The sequence below is a fragment of the Oncorhynchus nerka genome, linkage group LG17 (genome assembly GCF_034236695.1).
Source record: "Oncorhynchus nerka isolate Pitt River linkage group LG17, Oner_Uvic_2.0, whole genome shotgun sequence".
Taxonomy (NCBI): domain Eukaryota; kingdom Metazoa; phylum Chordata; class Actinopteri; order Salmoniformes; family Salmonidae; genus Oncorhynchus; species Oncorhynchus nerka.
The window spans coordinates 9747104-9769391 of record NC_088412.1 but is presented as its reverse complement, the minus strand read 5'-3'; the positions used below and the strand labels follow the sequence as shown (position 1 = coordinate 9769391).

At 43.0% G+C, this 22288-nt stretch overlaps 1 protein-coding gene across 5 annotated transcripts; it reads right to left on the bottom strand.

Annotated features, from left to right (window-relative positions):
• Positions 1-1446: 1446 nt before the first annotated feature.
• On the bottom strand, positions 1447-21073 carry LOC115144676 (protein regulator of cytokinesis 1-like). 5 transcript variants are annotated; one of them, XM_029685685.2, is made up of 16 exons: positions 20896-21073; positions 20057-20189; positions 18330-18452; positions 17672-17905; positions 12827-12997; positions 9371-9520; positions 8781-8928; positions 8354-8490; positions 8063-8158; positions 7722-7868; positions 7082-7192; positions 6586-6699; positions 5222-5380; positions 2030-2067; positions 1867-1924; positions 1447-1536 (listed from the first exon to the last, which is right to left on the bottom strand). In XM_029685685.2, exons 1-15 carry the CDS (start codon positions 20904-20906, stop codon positions 1915-1917), a joined length of 1782 nt encoding a protein of 593 aa, XP_029541545.1. In that variant the 5' UTR covers positions 20907-21073; the 3' UTR covers positions 1447-1536; positions 1867-1914. The 5 variants fall into 5 exon arrangements, with proteins under 5 accessions (XP_029541545.1, XP_029541544.1, XP_029541543.1 ...); XM_029685683.2 differs by lacking the exon at positions 1867-1924 and having other exon boundaries at positions 1450-1536; XM_029685684.2 differs by lacking the exons at positions 1867-1924; positions 2030-2067 and having other exon boundaries at positions 1448-1536; positions 20896-21071.
• Between the last annotated feature and the right edge of the window lie 1215 nt (positions 21074-22288).

Genomic DNA, 22288 nt, shown 5'->3' with positions numbered 1-22288 from the left:
GCCCTGGAGGATCTCATGACTGATATACAAGAGGTTCTACTGGTCCACGAGAACCACAGGGAGAAGGCCCTGGAGGATCTCATGGCTGTTCTACAAGAGGTTCTACTGGTCCACGAGAACCACAGGGAGAAGGCCCTGGAGGATCTCATGGCTGTTCTACAAGAGGTTCTACTGGTCCACGAGAACTACAGGGAGAAGGCCCTGGAGGATCTCATGGCTGTTCTACAAGAGGTTCTACTGGTCCACGAGAACCACAGGGAGAAGGCCCTGGATGTTGAGGGCAATGTTCCCACATTCACGGTAAACGCTGCAGATTGTCGGCTTAATAGGAAAATACCGTGAAATAATGCTTCAGTGATACAGATTAAATAGAGCCCATTATACCGCAATATAGTTACCTTTTAATGGGTCATGTTCATTAGGGCACACTGTAGCAGAACATTTTGAAACACAAAACTAAAGTGTGTGTGTGGCAGTCCTTTTATGAACACAGCCATGGGGTTTTTACTCCCTCAGAATATAGATATGATGGATTATTGATTTGCGAGTAAACATTTATTTTCACCCCACTGCCTTGACTTTTTCCACTTGCATTCACAATACTGTAAAAACATTTAAGACAACAGAAATGGATGCTCATTTGGAAATATTTAATTACAGTTTGCAAATCACCAACAGTCAAGGAGTATGCCTTTGCGATGTCACAGTGGTACCCCCCCCCCCCCCGCCCGCCCCAAAATGGAAAAGGTGACTGAAAATGTAGTGTAAAGCCAATGTTTATATGGCAGAATGATCATTTGCTACAAGCCCCCCATAAGAAGTACAAAAATGTACTCTACTACCAACATGGATGATTAAAAAAATAATAAATTGGAGTATTATATAGAGGATGTTAAAAGTTGAATGAAAACTGTTTTTCCCATAGGTCTAGCAAGTCCTCCCAATGTTTCATTCAGCTCATAGATCAGAGAAGCTTAAAAATCGAGAAGAATGAATATAATACAAATCTTCGGACAAATGAGTAGAGTTCAGTACATTCAGTAGGTGTTGACATCTCCATGTAGAAATGGGACACAGACTATATAAACTGGGAAGACCTGAGGCCAGAAAGTATAGTTCAGAGCCCTCAGAGAGATGGAGGATTCAGGATCGCGGTAGTCGTTCAGAGCCCTCAGAGAGATGGAAGATCACGGCAGTAGTTCAGAGCCCTCAGAGAGATGGAGGATCGCGGTAGTAGTTCCGAGCCCTCGGAGATGACGACAAGTGAAACCCTTTGCAGTGCTAGAAGAACATTTAAGCTGAGAGACTCAGTGAGGGGTGCAAGTTCCTGTTCTCATTGCAGTTACATTCAGTAGGTGTTAACAGATTCCCTTCATCTGGACATGCAGAAATGGACCCGGACAGAAACCGTGAAATTCAGTCAAATGATTCAGGGTCAGGTGTGGTTCTGTCTGATCCTTCAGCTCAGAGACGAGTGCCAGTAGAGTTCAGATGTCCTGTCTTGACATTAGATTTGGAAGCTTTTGAGAGATCTCGCTGGAGGAGGAGAATAAAAAGTCACTAATACAAAAACATACATGCGGTACATACTGGTCCTGTACGTTACATGAAGACAAAACACAGGAAGGAAAATCTGTCTTGGAGAAGGTGAGTGGAACATCCCTTTAACTTCCTGTGCAGTGTGCAACAACACAACCCCCCAGAAGGTTATTATAAATGTGAAGAGAGATAGAAGACACAGAATAACATGGCTGCGTGACAATAGTTTAACCAAAAACCTTGTGATAAAAGTCAATATGAAAACCCAGCAACACAGCCCAGTTCAACAGTGTACGTTTGATCTTCAATGTGAATATTGTTCCTCACAAGGTGGTTAGGCCAACCGAACCGGACCAGGCTCTCGGTTGCACTCCGTTAGTCAAAGCTGAAAAGTAGGCATAACTTCAGCATGCAACCTTGGTTAGCAACTTAGCATGGTGAGCCTCACTGATTGTTACGGTGTTAAGTAAAAATGGCCATTCATACAAACCTGGTAATGGCGGTGGATTCAATGTTGACAAAATCCTTCTAAAATAGAATGTAGAGTTAGACGGTCAGAGGAAATCTATTCATGACAGCTTGCTTTCACTTAAAGGAAAGATTCACCTAAATTCACCTATTTACAATGACGGCCTACCCCGGCAACGCTGGGCCAATTGTGCGGCCGCCCTATGGGACTCCCAATCACGGCCGGATGTGATACAGCCTGGATTCAAACCAGGGACTGTAGTGACACCTCTGAGATGCAGTACATTAGACAGCTGCACCACTCGGGAGCCCGATAAAGAATATGATTCTCTCATTGGAGAGAAGACATCCTACCGAGTTACGACATCAGCCAGTATTGAAATCTGACATGTATGATAGACGTTTTAATGATCTAAACATTGTATTCCTATTAACTTCCTGTGTAGAGAGAGAGAGACTTCCTATTAACTTCCAGTGTAGTGAGAGAGAGACTTCCTATTAACTTCCTGTGTAGAGAGAGAGAGACTTCCTATTAACTTCCAGTGTAGAGAGAGAGTCTTCCTATTAACTTCCTCTGTAGAGAGAGAGAGACTTCCTATTAACTTCCTCTGTAGAGAGAGAGATACTTCCTATTAACTTCCTCTGTAGAGAGAGAGATACTTCCTATTAACTTCCTCTGTAGAGAGAGAGATACTTCCTATTAACTTCCTCTGTAGAGAGAGAGAGACTTCCTATTAACTTCCAGTGTAGAGAGAGAGAGACTTCCTATTAACTTCCAGTGTAGAGAGAGAGAGACTTCCTATTAACTTCCAGTGTAGAGAGAGAGAGACTTCCTATTAACTTCCAGTGTAGAGAGAGAGACTTCCTATTAACTTCCAGTGTAGAGAGAGACTTCCTATTAACTTCCAGTGTAGAGAGAGACTTCCTATTAACTTCCAGTGTAGAGAGAGAGAGACTTCCTATTAACTTCCAGTGTAGAGAGAGAGAGACTTCCTATTAACTTCCAGTGTAGAGAGAGAGAGACACTTCCTATTAACTTCCTGTGTAGAGAGAGAGACTTCCTATTAACTTCCAGTGTAGAGAGAGACTTCCTATTAACTTCCAGTGTAGAGAGAGACTTCCTATTAACTTCCTGTGTAGAGAGAGAGACTTTCTCTACACTGGAAGTTAATAGGAAGTCTCTCTCTCTACACTGGAAGTTAATAGGGAGAGACTTCCTATTAACTTCCAGTGTAGCGAGAGAGACTTCCTATTAACTTCCTGTGTAGAGAGAGAGACTTCCTATTAACTTCCTGTGTAGAGAGAGACTTCCTATTAACTTCCAGTGTAGTGAGAGAGAGTCTTCCTATTAACTTCCTGTGTAGTGAGAGAGAGAGACTTCCTATTAACTTCCTGTGTAGAGAGAGAGTCTTCCTATTAACTTCCTGTGTATGGAGAGAGAGACTTCCTGTTAACTTCCTGTGTAGGGAGAGAGAGAGACTTCCTATTAACTTCCTCTGTAGAGAGAGAGAGACTTCCTATTAACTTCCAGTGTAGAGAGAGAGAGACTTCCTATTAACTTCCTGTGTAGAGAGAGACTTCCTATTAACTTCCAGTGTAGAGAGAGACTTCCTATTAACTTCCTGTGGAGAGAGAGACTTCCTATTAACTTCCTGTGTATGGAGAGAGACTTCCTATTAACTTCCAGTGTAGAGAGAGAGACTTCCTATTAACTTCCTGTGTAGAGAGAGACTTCCTATTAACTTCCTGTGTAGAGAGAGAGACTTCCTATTAACTTCCAGTGTAGAGAGAGAGACTTCCTATTAACTTCCAGTGTTGAGAGAGAGACTTCCTATTAACTTCCTGTGTAGAGAGAGACTTCCTATTAACTTCCTGTGTATGGAGAGAGACTTCCTGTTAACTTCCTGTGTAGGGAGAGAGAGAGACTTCCTATTAACTTCCTCTGTAGATAGAGAGAGACTTCCTATTAACTTCCAGTGTAGAGAGAGAGACTTCCTATTAACTTCCTGTGTAGAGAGAGAGAGAGACTTCCTATTAACTTCCAGTGTAGAGAGAGAGAGACTTCCTATTAACTTCCTGTGTAGAGAGAGAGAGACTTCCTATTAACTTCCTGTGTAGAGAGAGAGAGACTTCCTATTAACTTCCTATTAACTTCCTGTGTAGAGAGTCTTCCTATTAACTTCCTGTGTAGAGAGAGAGACTTCCTATTAACTTCCAGTGTAGAGAGAGAGAGACTTCCTATTAACTTCCAGTGTAGAGAGAGAGAGACTTCCTATTAACTTCCAGTGTAGAGACTTCCTATTAACTTCCTGTGTAGAGAGAGATACTTCCTATTAACTTCCAGTGTAGAGAGAGACTTCCTATTAACTTCCAGTGTAGAGAGAGACTTCCTATTAACTTCCAGTGTAGAGAGAGAGACTTCCTATTAACTTCCTGTGTAGAGAGAGAGAGACTTCCTATTAACTTCCTGTGTAGAGAGAGACTTCCTATTAACTTCCAGTGTAGTGAGAGAGAGTCTTCCTATTAACTTCCTGTGTAGTGAGAGAGAGACTTCCTATTAACTTCCTGTGTAGAGAGAGAGTCTTCCTATTAACTTCCTGTGTAGAGAGAGACTTCCTATTAACTTCCTGTGTAGAGAGAGAGACTTCCTATTAACTTCCTGTGTAAAGAGAGACTTCCTATTAACTTCCTGTGTAGTGAGAGAGACTTCCTATTTTTTTATTTTACCTTTATTTTACTAGGCAAGTCAGTTAAGAACAAATTCTTATTTTCAATGACGGCCTAGGAACAGTGGGTTAACTGCCTGTTCAGGGGCAGAACGACAGATTTTGTACCTTGTCAGCTCGGGGATTTGAACTTGCAACCTTTCGGTTACTAGTCCAATGCTCTAACCACTAGGCTACCCTGCCGCCTTAACTTCCTGTCTAGAGAGAGAGACTTCCTATTAACTTCCTGTGTAGTGAGACTATGACTGTGGTACGTTAATACAGGACAGATTTCTACCTGCTTGAACACCGATACCCAGGTAATCGATAGAACATCAACTCTGAGATGCACAAAAACAATATAACATCGAAAAATGGGTGAATCTTTCCTTTAAGTGTATAAGACTGGTGCAATTCTCTCACTGTACAGACATGTATAGCCACGTATCTCTGACTGGATTGTGTGTTGCTGGGTTTATGATTGGCCGGTAGGTGATGACCTAAATTACCGAAAATTCAGAATAGGTGCTGGCCACAGAGTTAACGGTGATGTTGCAGCGCGAGGCAGGGGTTCTCAGCGCCGTGCCGTTCAGGTGGGAGACGTTCTCCTTGTTGCGTTCCACTGTGTGGGGGGTTCTTCCAACACGACCAGGGGTCCTCAGAGGAATCTGGGAGGGAGGGAGGGGGGGGGGGGGGGGGGGGTGTTAGTGTTCTCTAACACTTCATGTGAAGCAGACGGGTATAAAAGGGTCTGTTACTCGTTTTAAGCATGCTATGAGTCATGTCGTTACCATGTTTCCCCTCTTCAACTGACTCAACATGGCTGTTATTGAGACCGGATCCTTATGAGATGACAAGGACAAACAAACACTGTCGGTGATGATCATAAGGGACCATGCTGGGACTCTGTGTACTAACCATGCTGACAGTCTGGTCTGAGGACCGGGGACTCAGTGTACTAACCATGCTGACAGTCTGGTCTGAGGACCGGGGACTCTCTGTACTAACCATGCTGACAGTCGTAGGTGGTCTGAGGACCGGGGACTCTCTGTACTAACCATGCTGACAGTCGTAGGTGGTCTGAGGACCGGGGACTCTCTGTACTAACCATGCTGACAGTCGTAGGTGGTCTGAGGACCGGGGACTCTCTGTACTAACCATGCTGACAGTCTGGTCTGAGGACCGGGGACTCTCTGTACAAACCATGCTGACAGTCTGGTCTGAGGACCGGGGACTCTCTGTACTAACCATGCTGACAGTCTGGTCTGAGGACCGGGGACTCTCTGTACTAACCATGCTGACAGTCTGGTCTGAGGACCGGGGACTCTCTGTACTAACCATGCTGACAGTCTGGTCTGAGGACCGGGGACTCTCTGTACTAACCATGCTGACAGTCTGGTCTGCGGACCGGGACTCTCTGTACTAACCATGCTGACAGTCTGGTCTGAGGACCGGGGACTCTCTGTACTAACCATGCTGACAGTCTGGTCTGAGGACCGGGGACTCTCTGTACTAACCATGCTGACAGTCTGGTCTGAGGACCGGGGACTCTCTGTACTAACCATGCTGACAGTCTGGTCTGAGGACTGGGGACTCTCTGTACTAACCATGCTGACAGTCGTAGGTGGTCTGAGGACCGGGACTCTGTGTGTGTGTGTGTGTGTGTACTAACCATGCTGAAAGTCTGGTCTGAGGACCAGGGACTCTGTGTACTAACCATGCTGACAGTCTGGTCTGAGGACTGGGGACTCTCTGTACTAACCATGCTGACAGTCGTAGGTGGTCTGAGGACCGGGGACTCTCTGTACTAACCATGCTGACAGTCGTAGGTGGTCTGAGGACCGGGACTCTGTGTGTGTGTGTGTGTACTAACCTTGCTGGCAGACATAGGTGGTCTGAGGACGGGCGACTGGCACATGGTTCCGCCGAAGGCAGAGCGGAAGGTGCTGTTAGGAGTAGAACTGGAGATACTGCTAGTGGCATTCAGCTGGGGAAAGGAGAAAACGACAATTCACACATTGCTCCGTTTTTAACCCAGACTAGACATTCCGGGTCGTGGTTTTTAACCCAGACTAGACATTATGGTTGTTGAGGAGGAACTGCCCCTCACTACCGTTAGGCTCTGCTCAAACCCAACATCCCAAGCCAATCAATGATCTCTTTGCCCTCCCACCCATCCCTACGTGCAGCCAGTCAGCCCAGTCCAAGCGCTTCCCTGTCTTGTCACCCCAATAGTGTAACCAGCTTCCCCCTGAAGCTAGGACAGCAGTCTCTTCCCATCTTCCAAAAACATCTGAAACCCTACCTCTTCAAAAATTAAAATTTGATCACAAAAACAACCCCATTGGTGTTGAATCAACTGGTTTTACCTTTCTTGCTTTGCCAGGCGTAGGGGTCTCTGCAAGGCGTCTTTTGGAGGGGGTTCGTTGAGCAGTACCATACAGCATGTCTTGTTCTATCTGCTGGTTCTTCTTCAGTTGCTGTTTGTTTCACAGATCACACTCAGTATTTGTCATGGGAACCAGATTCACTATATACTAGGAAAACACTGGAAATAGTCCGCAGTTAAGGTGTGTGTGTTTGTCATCGCAACCCCCCCCCCCCCACTTCCTAGAATATATCACTGATCTGATTATGACATGGTAGGGGAAAGCTGTGTTGAGGAGACAGACATTGATGAGATTGAAGTCAATCTAATCAAGTGAGATCAGTGATTGCCTCAAAGGGAGGAAGGAAGCACATTAAAAAGCGCCCAAACAGGGCCGTTTGTCTCATCTAAAACAGGGCCGTTTTGTCTCATCTAAAATCATTGAAACGGGCCGTTTTGTCTCATCTAAAATCATTGAAACGGGGCCGTTTTGTCTCATCTAAAATCATTGAAACGGGGCCGTTTTGTCTCATCTAAAATCATTGAAACGGGGCCGTTTTGTCTCATCTAAAAACCATTGAAACAGGGCCGTTTGGTCTAATCTAAAATCATTGAAACGGGGCCGTTTGGTCTCATCTTACTCTCTCATTCTTCTCTCTCTCCTTCTCCAGACGCAGTAGTTCCCACTGCTCCTGTACATACTGGAGGAACCGTTGTCCGTTAACCAGGAACTCTCTGTACTGCTCCTCCTCCCAGAGGTCTATCTGGGTCTTCAGGCTCTTCTCCAACTGGAACACACGAGAGAACATGTTTCAAGTTAATGGGCCCCTCTTTAATGGCCCCTGAGGTGTCACAATAAATAAATAAAAACACAGAAATATAGAACACAAAGAAAAACAGGCCAGTTATTCAGGTCAGAGAGCCTGTGGGTAGAGAAATAACCAATTAACATGACAATCTGAAGAACACTACTTAGCCTCACCTTCGGCAGGCTTTTCTGCAGCTCGGCCCTCTGTTTCTCCTCTTTAAGAAGGTTCCCTCCTCGGTTGTTGAATCTAGAAGGATCCGTTGCCTTTTTCTGTGGAGAATTCAACCATGATCTTGACAAATACAGTCACTTGAGAAACACACCCGAAACTCGTGAGTCAGTGGAAAAGTGAAGGGTTGGGGTTCAGCATGATGACAGATGGAAGGTGATGTCACGGACACAATATACACAAAACAGACTGAGATTAAATATTTGAAATCATATTCCTCACTAAAAAGTGCTCACCTCCAGTTGTAAGAACAGAGTCCAGCTGTCTTGCCACCTGGTTACTCCTTCAAACAGCTCCCTGTGGTCCTCGTAGTGCTTCTTCAGACTCAGGAGCTCCTCCTGGTGTAGGTTCAGCATCTCCTCAGTGTAGTCATCTGAGGGAATAAAGTATCAGTGTGTTATTTATCAATCTCAGTCGGACAACCAGGGTTGTGTTCATTGGTCACCAAAATGGAAGACAACTGGCAAACAAGGTGGGGACGACCTGGACTATTGTCTAATAAGAAACACCATATTCATTTGCACAACGTTTCTCTGTGATGTACCAAATGAACACCACCCGGGACATTAGTCATAACAGGGACCAGGTTTCATATGAGCAACCCAGTAGTACATTCCAATCAAAATACATACTACGATACTCTATTTACAAACAACAACTGACCACCATAGTAGGGTGTGAAGGCTTGTCTCTGCTCCAGGCTGTAGAAACACCTCTCCCAGAACAGAGCCACCTCGGCCCTGATGGCTTCTACCACATTGCTCATGTTCTTGATCTTTAGCTGCTCCAGACGCCGGCACTCAGCTTGTAACTGGGGAGCGGGGGGGGTACAAAACCTACTGATTCATTCAATTCAGAACATTCACTCAGGTGAGTAATATTACCCAACGTATTCATTACTCATGGTAAATACAGTTGGGCCTAGGGTTTGTCATAGGCATTCTGAAAGGCAGTCCTTGCAAATGCAAAACGTTAAAAATAAAAAAAAAAGTGTAATAAGGGTCTGGATAGGTATAGCATAGTGCTGGAGGTTCCTCCACTTTGTTTCCACTTTACAGGACCCACCAAACAAGAATTATGTAGGGTTGCAAAATTCCAGTAACTTTCCCATAATTCCATAGGTTCCCAGAAATCCTGGTGAGAAGATTCCTGGAATAAGGAGGGAATAAGCAGGAAAACCTGAATTCAACCTTAAAATGTATGTCAGAACACATGGTCCAGTCCAGGAATTCAACCTTAAATGTTAAACTCACAGCATCCATGTTCTTCGTCCTGGACTGGACCATGTGTTCTGACATGCCATCTCTCTCCTCCTGGGGCACCTGCAGCCTCTCCCACAGCTCCTGGATCTTAGTGCGGTAGGAGCTACACACCAGCTCGTTCTCAGTCTTGCGATCCTCCAGCTGAGAATAACACAACAATAAGTATGGTCAGGGGCGGCAGGGTAGCCTAGTGGTTACAGCGTTGGACTAGTAACCGGAAGGTTGCAAGTTCAAATCCCCGAGCTGACAAGGTACAAATCTGTCATTCTGCCCCTGAACAGGCAGTTAACCCACTGTTCCCCGGTAGGCTGTCATTGAAAATTAGAATGTGTGTAGAAACTGACTTGCCTAGTTAAATAAAAGGTAAACAATTTAAAGTGTTGTTTTGATGGACAAATGGGCTTCTGTGTTACATTTGTAAACATTTATCTGATCGCTATGTAGATGTATCAAATACCACCCAACAAGAGTGAAACCATCCCAAGAGAAAGTTTAAACTAAAATGCAAGCCTAAAAACAGTCAGAAATTGCTCTTACAATAGCAAATTTTATTAGTCACAAGTGTAGACCTTACAGTGAAATGCTTACTTACGAGCCCCTAACCAACAATGCAGTTAAAAAAATATGGATAAGAATAAAAAATAAAAGTAACAAGTAATTAAAAAGCAGCAGTAAAATAACAATAGCGAGACTATACACAGGGGGTACCGCTACAGAGTCAATGTGCGGGGGCACCGGTTAGTTGAGGTAATTGAGGTAATATGTACATGTAGGTAGAGTTATTAAAGTGACTATGCATAGATGACAACAACAGAGAGTAGCAGAGGTGTAAAAGAGGGGGTGAGGGGGGGCAATGAAAATAGTCTGGGTAGCCATTTGATTAGATGTTCAGGAGTCTTATGGCTTGGGGGGGGGTAGAAGCTGTTTAGAAGCGTCTTTGCGATCCGGTACCACTTGCCATGTTGTAGCAGAGAGAAAAGTCTATGAGTAGGGCGACTGGAGTCTGACAATTTTTAGGGCCTTCCTCTGACACCGCCTGGTATAGAGGTCCTGGATGGCAGGAAACTTGGCCCCAGTGATGTACTGGGCCGTTCTCACTACCCTCTGTAGTAGAGGTCGACCGATTAATTAGGGCCGATTTCAAGTTTTCTGTTGCCTTGTTCAGGGGCAGAACGACAGATGTTTACCTTGTCAGCTCGGGGATTCAATCTTGCAACCTTACGGTTAACTAGTCAAACGCTCTAACCTCCTGCCTCACGAGGAGCCTGCCTGTTACGCGAATGCAGTAAGAAGCCAAGGTAAGTTGCTAGCTAGCATTAAACTTATCGTATAAAAAACAATCAATCATAATCACTAGTTATCACTACACATGGTTGATGATATTACTAGTTTATCTAGCGTGTCCTGCGTTGCATATAATCGATGCGGTGCGCATTCGCGAAAAAGGACTGTCGTTGCTCCAACGTGTACCGAACCATAAACATAAATGCCTTTCTTAAAATCAATACACAGAAGTATATATTTTTAAACCTGCATATTTAGCTAAAAGAAGGTTAGCAGGCAATATTAACCAGGTGAAATTGTGTCACTTCTCTTGCGTTCATTGCACGCAGAGTCAGGGTATATGCAACAGTCTGGGCCGCCTGGCTCTTCACGAACTAATTTGCCAGCATTTTACGTAATTATGACATAACATTGAAAGTTGTGCAATGTAACAAGAATATTTAGACTTATGGATGCCACCCGTTAGATAAAATACGGAACGGTTCCGTATTTCACTGAAAGAAAAAAACATCTTGTTTTCGAGATGATAGTTTCGGATTCGACCACATTAATGACCTACGGCTCGTGTTTCTGTGTGTTATTATGTTATAACTAAGTCTATGATTTGATAGAGCAGCCTGACTGAGCGATGGTAGGCACCAGCAGGCTTGTAAGCATTCATTCAAACAGCACTTTCGTGCGTTTTGCCAGCAGCTCTTCGCAATACTCCAAGCATTGAGCTGTTTATAACTTCAAGCCTATCAACTCCCGAGATGAGGCTGGTGTAACCGATGTGAAATGGCTAGCTAGTCAGTGGGGTGCGCGCTAATAGCGTTTCAAACGTCACTCGCTCTGAGACTTGGAGTAGTTGTTCCCCTTGCTCTGCATGGGTAACGCTGCTTTGAGGGTGGCTGTTGTCGATGTGTTCCTGGTTCGAGCCCAGGGAGGAGCGAGGAGAGAGATGGAAGCTATACTGTTACACCGGCAATACTAAAGTGCCTATAAGAACATCCAATAGTCAAAAGGTATATGAAATACAAATCGTATAGAGAGAAATAGTCCTATAATAACTACAACCTAAAACTTCTTACCTGGGAATATTGAAGTCTCATGTTAAAAGGAACCACCAGCTTTCATATGTTCTCATGTTCTGAGCAAGGAACTGAAACGTTCGCTTTCTTACATGGCACATATTGCACTTTTACTTTCTTCTCCAACACTTTGTTTTTGCATTATTTCAACCAAATTTCATTATTTATTTGAGGCTAAATTGATTTTATTGATGTATTATATTAAGTTAAAATAAGTGTTCATTCGGTATTGTTGCAATTGTCATTATTACAAATATATAAAAATAAATAATCTGATTAATCGGTATTGGCTTTTTTTGGTCCGTCCAGTCATGAGTGAACAGGGAATACAGGAGGGGACTGAGAACGCACCCCCGAGGGGCCCGTGTTGAGGATCCCCTCGTCTTACCAGACACCGCTGTTCTATCCTGCCGGTACAGCGTATAACCAGCCAGCTATATGTTGATAGTGTCGTCATTCAGGCACCACTCCGTGAAGCATAAGATATTACAGTTTTGAATGTCCAGTTGGTAGTTTAATCTTCCTCGTTGGTCATTGATTTTATTCTCCAAACATTGCATGTTTGCTAGCAGAATGGAAGGAAGTGGGGGTTTATTCGATCGCCTACAAATTCTCCAAAGGCAGCCTGCCCTCTGGACCCCTTTTCTCCGCCTCCTCTTCATGCAAATCACGGGGATTTGGGCCTGTTCCCGAGAAAGCAGTATATCGTTCACGTCGGACTCGTTAAAGGAAAAAAAAGGACTCTGCCAGTGATGAGCACTGGATGTCATAAGGTGAATGCACCAATTTGTAAGTCGCTCTGGATAAGAGCGTCTGCTAAATGACTTAAATGTAAATGAGTAAATCGCAGTCCTGATGTCCAGAAGTTATTTTTGGTCATAAGAAACGGTAGCGGCAACATTATGCACAAAATAAGTTATTAACAACGCAAACAAAAAAAAACACAATAGGTTGGGGACACGTGGAACATCAGCCTCTTCTTCTGTGCCATTGTAATCAATATGGCACATCTTTAAATAAATGAAGCATTCTGAAAAGAAAATAACAGAAAATGGTGAATGTACATGAAAAGGGCTGTATGCCCTGGTCTCACCTGTCCCAGCAGCAGTTGGAGAGCTGTGATGTTGTCGCTGGACAGACAGAAGGCCTCCTCGTCCTCACATACCACGTCCCTCTCAAAGCTGGTGTCTGGCAGCTGGTCCAGCTCCTCCATACACACAATGATCTGACGCTTGATACCCACAAACTCACCGTGGCGACGATCCTGGAACATACAATGAAGAGCATAAATCTCAACTTACACAAAGATTGTCTGAATGAACATGTAAAATGCAACATTTAAAGTGTTGGTCGCGTGTTTCAAGAGCTGAAAATAAAAGATCACAGAAATGTTCCATACACACAAAAAGCTTATTTCTCTCAAATGTTGTGCGCAAATGTATTTACATTCCTGTTAGTGAGCATTTCTCCTTTGCCAAGATAATCCATCCACCTGACAGGTGTGGCATATCAATAAGCTGATTAAAACAGCATGATCATTACACAGGTGCACCTTGTGCTGGGGGACAATAAAAAGGCCACTCTTAACATGTTCAGTTGTCACACAACACAATGCCACAGATGTCTAAAGTTTTGAGGGAGTGTGCAATTGGCATGATGACTGCAGGAATGTCCACCAGAGCTGTTGCCAGAGAATATAATGTTAATTTCTCTACCATAAGCCTCCTCCAAAGTCATTTTAGAGAATTTGGCAGTACGTCCAACCGGCCTCACAACCGCAGACCATTTGTAACCATGCCAACCCAGAAAAACTAAGCTCATAGAAAAAAAATATAACAAAATGGAATTAAAATAATTGAACCCATGTCAGTCAATTTGTTGTTTAAAACTTCTTAGGGCTGAGATCCCGCTAACGGGATCGATATGACAACAGCCAGTGAAAGTGCAGGGCGCCAAAATCAAAAACAGAAATCCCATAATTAAAATTCCTCAAATATAGAAGTATTTCACATCATTTTAAAGATACCCTTCTTGTTAATCCCACCAGTGTCCGATTTCAAATCGTCTTTACGGCGAAAGCACCAAACGATTATGTTAGGTCAGAGCCAAGTCACAGAAAAACACAGCCATTTTTCCAGCCAAAGAGAAGAGTCACAAAAATCAGAAATAGAAAGAGAATTCACCACTAACCTTTGATGATCTTCATCAGATGACACTCGTAGGAATGTGTTACACAATACATGTATGTTTTGTTCGATAAAGTTCATATTTATATATTTTAAGAAAAATACTATGGCGCGTTATATGTTCAATAGTTCCAAAAACATCCGGTGATTTTGCAGAGAGCCACATCAATTTACAGAAATTCTCATAATAAATGTTGATGAAAATACAAATGTTATGCATGGAACTTTAGATACACTTCTCCTTAATGCAACCGCTGTGTCAGATTTCAAAAAAGTACGGCACTCAGAGACCAAACAAGCCAAAAAGATATCCGCCATATTGTGCAGTCAACAGAAGTCAGAAATAACATTATAAATATTCACTTACCTTTGATGATTTTCATCAGAATGCACTCCCAGGAATCCCAGTTCCACAATAAATGTTTGTTTTGTTCAATAATGTCCATCATTTATGTCCAAATAGCTACTTATGTTAGCACGTTTTGTAAACAAATCCAACCTCACGAAGCGCGTTCACTAGGAGCCCACGAAATGTCAAAATGTTCCATTACAGTCTGGAGAAACATGTCAAACGATGTATAGAATCAATCTTTAGGATGTTTTTAACATAAATCTTCAATAATGTTCCAACCGGAGAATTCCTTTGTCTGTAGAAAAACAATGGAACGCGAGCTACCTCTCACGTGAACGAGCATCACGAGCATCACTCTGCCAGACCACTGACTCAAAGAGCCTGTATGAGCCCCTCCTTTACAGTAGAAGCCTCAAACAAGTTTCTAAAGACTGTTGACATCTAGTGGAAGCCTTAGGAAGTGCAACATGACCAATATCCCACTGTATCTTCAATAGGGAATGAGTTGAAAAACAACTAACCTCAGATTTCACACTTCCTGGTTGGATTTTTTTCTAAGGTTTTTGCCTGCCATATGAGTTATGTTATACTCACAGACATCATTCAAACAGTTTTAGAAACTTCAGAGTGTTTTCTATCCAAATATACTAATAATATGCATATATTGTTCTGAAAGAGCTGCAAAACCTAGACCCGTACAAATCAGCTGGGCTTGACAATCTGGACCCTCTATTTCTGAAACTATCTGCCGCCATTGTCGCAACCCCTATTACCAGCCTGTTCAACCTCTCTTTCATATCGTCTGAGATCCCCAAGGATTGGAAAGCTGCCGCAGTCATCCCCCTCTTCAAAGGGGGAGACACCCTGGACCCAAACTGCTATAGACCTATATCCATCCTGCCCTGCCTATCTAAGGTCTTCGAAAGCCAAGTCAACAAACAGGTCACTGACCATCTCGAATCCCACCGTACCTTCTCCGCTGTGCAATCTGGTTTCCGAGCCGGTCACGGGTGCACCTCAGCCACGCTCAAGGTACTAAACGATATCATAACCGCCATCGATAAAAGACAGTACTGTGCAGCCGTCTTCATCGACCTCGCCAAGGCTTTCGACTCTGTCAATCACCATATTCTTATCGGCAGACTCAATAGCCTCGGTTTCTCGGATGACTGCCTTGCCTGGTTCACCAATTACTTTGCAGACAGAGTTCAGTGTGTCAAATCGGAGGGCATGCTGTCCGGTCCTCTGGCAGTCTCTATGGGGGTGCCACAGGGTTCAATTCTCGGGCCGACTCTTTTCTCTGTATATATCAATGATGTTGCTCTTGCTGCGGGCGATTCCCTGATCCACCTCTACGCAGACGACACCATTCTGGTGGAACAAACTCCCTCACGACGCCAGGACAGCGGAGTCAATCACCACCTTCCGGAGACACCTGAAACCCCACCTCTTTAAGGAATACCTAGGATAGGATAAAGTAATCCTTCTCACCCCCTTAAAAGACCTAGATGCACTATTGTAAAGTGGCTGTTCCACTGGATGTCATAAGGTGAAAGCACCAATTTGTAAGTCGCTCTGGATAAGAGCGTCTGCTAAATGACTTAAATGTAAAAAATGTAATTCTATATACTTTAGGCCCGCCATTGGACACTGTGCTATCTAACCTCCAAACGAGCTTCAATGCCATACAGCACTCCTTCCGTGGCCTCCAACTGCTCTTAAACGCGAGTAAAACCAAATGCATGCTTTTCAACCGATCGCTGCCTGCACCCGCATGCCCGACTAGCATCACCACCCTGGATGGTTCCGACCTTGAATATGTGGACATCTATAAGTACCTAGGTGTCTGGCTAGACTGCAAACTCTCCTTCCAGACTCACATCAAACATCTCCAATCGAAAATCAAATCAAGAGTCGGCTTTCTATTCCGCAACAAAGCCTCCTTCACTCACGCCGCCAAGCTTACCCTAGTAAAACTGACTATCCTACCGATCCTCGATTTCGGCGATGTCATCTACAAAATGGCTTCCAACACTCTACTCAGCAAACTGGATGCAGTCTATCACAGTGCCATCCGTTTTGTCACCAAAGCACCTTATACCACCCACCACTGCGACTTGTATGCTCTAGTCGGCTGGCCCTCGCTACATATTTGTCGCCAGACCCACTGGCTACAGGTCATCTACAAGTCCATGCTAGGTAAAGCTCCGCCTTATCTCAGTTCACTGGTCACGATGGCAACACCCATCCGTAGCACACGCTCCAGCAGGTGTATCTCACTGATCATCCCTAAAGCCAACACCTCATTTGGCCGCCTTTCGTTCCAGTACTCTGCTGCCTGTGACTGGAACGAACTGCAAAAATCGCTGAAGTTGGAGACTTTTATCTCCTCACCAACTTCAAACATCAGCTATCCGAGCAGCTAACCGATCGCTGCAGCTGTACATAGTCTATTGGTAAATAGCCCACCCATTTTCACCTACCTCATTCCCATACTGTTTTTATACTGTTTTTTTTATTTTTTTATTTACTTTTCTGCTCTTTTGCACACCAATATCTCTACCTGTACATGACCATCTGATCATTTATCACCCTAGTGTTAATCTGCAAAATTGTATTATTCGCCTACCTCCTCATGCCTTTTGCACACATTGTATATAGACTGCCCATTTTTTTTCTACTGTGTTATTGACTTGTTAATTGTTTACTCCATGTGTAACTCTGTGTTGTCTGTTCACACTGCTATGCTTTATCTTGGCCAGGTCGCAGTTGCAAATGAGAACTTGTTCTCAACTAGCCTACCTGGTTAAATAAAGGTGAAATAAAAATAAAAAATATTAGCAACTGGGACTGAGTAGCAGGCAGTTCACTCTGGGCACCTTATTCATCCAAGCTACTCAATACTGCCCCCAGCCATAAGAAGTTAAAAAACAAAAAATTACAGAAATGTTGGTTAAACGCTCAGCACTATTAAATATGCATCCGAATTGTATCACTTCATGCCTCTTCAAACATACAGCGCTGCAATTCTCAAATTAATCTATAAGAAATCTGTGTATATTGGGTTTGCTGTGCTTAAGTGACAGGCCCACTTTCCTATGTCTATTGTACATCATACTATTCTTAGGGCCATAAATTGTTCATTTTACTTTTATATTTTAGTCATTTAGCAGACGTTCTTATCCAGAGCGACTTACATGAGCAATTATGGTTTAGTGCCTTACTCAAGGACACAGACAGATTTTTAACCTAGTCAGCTCGGTGATTCAAAACAGTAACCGTTCAGCTACTGGCCCAACGCCATTAACCACTAGGCTACCTTCGGCTAACCACAAACTGACCAAGAACCCCCCCCCAAAATTGACATGTATGAATACCATGAAGGATGATGCAGACGCACCTTCTCTTTAGTGAGATCATTCAGGTAGGAGTGGTAGCTGTCCAGCTGTTCCAGGGATGGGACAGAGTCCATGTCGATACAGAAGGGAACTGAACACATGATGTCACACAGCTCCCGGTCCTGCTTGTACAGAGTCTTCAGGTCTTTAACCCTCTGACTCTTCTGTTTCATCATCACCTCCAGCCGTGACCGGATGTCCTTCTCCAGCTGCAGCATCGTCCTCCCCTCGTCCTCCTATAGACACATCGAGACGGGTTGAAAGGAACATCAACAAGCTGACACATTAGGATAATGAAGTAACACATGGCTCTACACTGACCTTTTTCTACGAGGAGCACATGTGAGCCTAATTTGGAAGATGTAGGCGCACACAAAGTAATTCAGGAGCACAATGAAAAATATTTGAGGTAATAAAGCTAGAATCCTTCATTTCTATAGTTTAAAAAAAATCCAGGTCACATAGCAAAAGATACAAGTAAAATATCTTTACTGTAACAACATTGCGTGTACCAACTTGGATTCTAAAGACAGAAAAATGCATATTTTTCACGAGTTTGTTACCTCAAAATACAAAAATCTGGAGATGCACTCCTTAGGCTCATTGCTCCACTAGTAGCTAGAAGGAATAAGCTTAACTCAAGTCAAGAGAGAAGTGGACCTCAAAGGGGGATAGTTGAAGCTCAGTGCACAGAACATCCAGCTCTTTGCGACAGGACTCTATGCTGCTCATCAATCTCTTCCTTAAACAGTCCTCCTCTGCGATCATCATGTCCAGCAAGCCCTAGTAGAATAGAACACACACAGGTCAAAATACACTCCATTGGTTAATAAGTTTACCGTCCTGGCTCCATTGGTTAATAAGTGAATTTACCGTCCTGGCTCCATTGGTTAATAAGTTTACCGTCCTGGCTCCATTGGTTAATAAGTGAATTTACCGTCCTGGCTCCATTGGTTAATAAGTGCATTTACCGTCCTGGCTCCATTGGTTAATAAGTGAATTTACCGTCCTGGCTCCATTGGTTAATAAGTGAATTTACCGTCCTGGCTCCATTGGTTAATAAGTGAGTTTACCGTCCTGGCTCCATTGGTTAATAAGTGAGTTTACCGTCCTGGCTCCATTGGTTAATAAGTGAGTTTACCGTCCTGGCTCCATTGGTTAATAAGTGAGTTTACCGTCCTGGCTCCATTGGTTAATAAGTGAATTTACCGTCCTGGCTCCATTGGTTAATAAGTGAATTTACCGTCCTGGCTCCATTGGTTAATAAGTGAGTTTACCGTCCTGGCTCCATTGGTTAATAAGTGAGTTTACCGTCCTGGCTCCATTGGTTAATAAGTGAGTTTACCGTCCTGGCTCCATTGGTTAATAAGTGAATTTACCGTCCTGGCTCCATTGGTTAATAAGTGCATTTACCGTCCTGGCTCCATTGGTTAATAAGTGCATTTACCGTCCTGGCTCCATTGGTTAATAAGTGCATTTACCGTCCTGGCTCCATTGGTTAATAAGTGCATTTACCGTCCTGGCTCCATTGGTTAATACGTTTACCGTCCTGGCTCCATTGGTTAATAAGTTTACCGTCCTGGCTCCATTGGTTAATAAGTTTACCGTCCTGGCTCCATTGGTTAATACATTTACCGTCCTGGCTCCATTGGTTAATACATTTACCGTCCTGGCTCCATTGGTTAATAAGTTTACCGTCCTGGCTCCATTGGTTAATAAGTTTACCGTCCTGGCTCCATTGGTTAATACATTTACCGTCCTGGCTCCAGCTCATTTTGTACTGTCTTGCCATTTGTCAACTACTATGGTCATTGTCACAACAATGCATGGCAATGACCAAGGGAGTTTAGTAAGCCACAAGACAGCACAAACAGATCTGGTAGCAGGCTAGCAAACTACCTTAATCATCTTTTGGAAAGAACCCCAAACTCACTTTGATATGTTTCTTGACTACATCAAACTACCTTAATCATCTTTTGGAATGAACCCCAACTCACTTTGATATGTTTCTTGACTACATCAAACTACCTTAATCATCTTTTGGAATGAACCCCAAACTCACTTTGATATGTTTCTTGACTACATCAAACTACCTTAATCATCTTTTGGAATGAACCCCAAACTCACTTTGATATGTTTCTTGACTACATCAAACTACCTTAATCATCTTTTGGAAAGAACCCCAAACTCACTTTGATATGTTTCTTGACTACATCAAACTACCTTAATCATCTTTTGGAATGAACCCCAAACTCACTTTGATATGTTTCTTGACTACATCAAACTACCTTAATCATCTTTTGGAATGAACCCCAGACTCACTTTGATATGTTTCTTGACTACATCAAACTACCTTAATCATCTTTTGGAATGAACCCCAGACTCACTTTGATATGTTTCTTGACTACATCAGTCCTCTGTATTCGCTGGTCCTCTGGAATGCCTATTTCTTCCCAGATGTCCTTCAACTGGTGCAGGGCTCGATTCAGACATGCCACAGATTCTGCAGCATGGACTTCACTGTAGAGGAACATTTTAAGTAGGTGAAAGCATGTCACATAAATGTGTTATGAATGCTGCAGCCTGCAACTATAGGAAAGATTACAGATTAGGTTCACACTCTCCATATATTATTTTGTGTGCATTGCAGAGCTTGTTGTTGATCAACAGAGTAACTGAGCAGGTTCTCGACGGTGTCAGGTGACACGTAGCTACTGTAGCCAAGTAGTTATGGACATTTTGTCTGATCAGTAGCTGGTTGACATTCCTCTTGGCAGGCTAAACAGGTTAGTCGACTACGTTAATTGAGTTGCCAAAACAGTCCATCTAGTTAAACTATCCATTGTATTTAAAAACATATGTTTAGCTAACGTTAGCTCATCTTTACATACTTTACAGTAACGTTAGCAGTTAGTTATGGCAGCTTATCATTTTAATATCAAGTTAAGGCGATTACCAAACGGTTAGTTAGCCGTGTAGCCCAATTTAGCTAGCCAGATAAAGTTAACTAGTTAGGTACTACAGTAGTAACGGTAGCGTAACTAATGTTAGTTATTACCGACGGGATAACGTTAGCTACTGAAGTACTGTGTGCCAACATTCATCTATTTAACGTTGTTTAGTATGCTATGCTAGCTCTCATTATTAGTTAGCTAGCTAACGTTAACAACAGTCAAGGACATCATTTAAACACAGCAACCCACACACACAATTTTGGGGGACTAACCTTCTCCTCATGGTTACGCTCCACCGGGGATTTTTTTAAAAAACGTGTTACCTTAACTAAATACGTCTCTTTTAACACAATACAACAAATGAAAGGTTGCTATCTGTGTCCAAGCGTCGTTTTGCCGTCTGCGACTCTGTTCAAATTCTGCACCGAAACGTGGCCTCGGTTTCTATTGGCCGATATGGAGAATACGTCAATAAACTGCTTTCTGTGGGCGTGGCCACAGCGTTTGACGACTTGAAGAGCTCACCTTTGATTTTTATTATTGAGGGGACAGCAATCATAGCTGAATATTTTATTACCTGAAAATAACATATATTAGCTGCTATAGTTATAATATGAATAGTCATTTTTACTTGAATATATGTCTATAAGCCTGTGCATTACTGTTGAGGCACTAACTAACTACTGTAATTTACACTCTAAATTAAACTAAAAGAGATTAATCGTACCCTTTGTTTCAGAACTGTTTCCAAACCAGTATCGGCATACACCCCAAAACTGACCTGAGATTGGTTCCCTTTTTATCATCTATTGAAGTGATCAGACCGAGGAGGAGATTGAAGGTAGAGCATGATAACAGAGGAAAATAATGATTGCTGCCACTCCTCTGCTCCTTCTTTACTCATGATAGACTAGTGTTTCAATTGTCTATACTTATGATAGACTAGTGTTTCCATTCTTTACTCATGATAGACTAGTGTTTCCATTCTTTACTCATGATAGACTAGTGTTTCCATTCTTTACTCATGATAGACTAGTGTTTCCATTCTTTACTCATGATAGACTAGTGTTTCCATTGTCTTTACTCATGATAGATTAGGGTTTCCATTGTCTATACTCATGATAGACTAGTTGTCACGTTCTGACCTTTATTTCATTTGTTTTGTCGTTATTTAGTATGGTCAGGGCGTGAGTTGGGGTGGGCAGTCTATGTTTGCTTTTCTATGATTTTGGGATTTGTATGTTTCGGCCTAGTATGGTTCTCAATCAGAGGCAGGTGTCATTAGTTGTCTCTGATTGAGAATCATACTTAGGTAGCCTGGGTTTCACTGTTTGTTTGTGGGTGATTGTCTATGTTAGTTGCTTGTGTCAGCACAGGTCTTATGATAGCTTCACGGTCGTTTATTATTTTTGTACAGTTTACGTTGTGTTTTTTGTCATCTATTAAATGATGCATTCACACCACGCTGCGCTTTGGTCCGCTTCTTACGACGATCGTGACACTAGTGTTTCCATTGTTTGGGTTTAAGATCCATCTTCCATTCCACTCACTGACTTTCTAAGAAGTGCACCATTTGCAAAGCATATAGTTTATTGCTTTTTTCCTTCACAGCACCAAAGATAGAGAGTCAGGAGCAAGATGATGCAACGCAGAATGTGACGATTA

Excerpts from the sequence above, each read along its gene's own strand:
- LOC115144676 (XM_029685683.2), bottom strand. Across the intron at positions 7,193-7,721 it reads AGAGAGAGAAGAATGAGAGA|CAACTGAAGAAGAACCAGCA; the intron begins GTAAGATGAGAC and ends TGAAACAAACAG. Across the intron at positions 6,700-7,081 it reads CGCCTGGCAAAGCAAGAAAG|CTGAATGCCACTAGCAGTAT; the intron begins GTAAAACCAGTT and ends TCCTTTCCCCAG.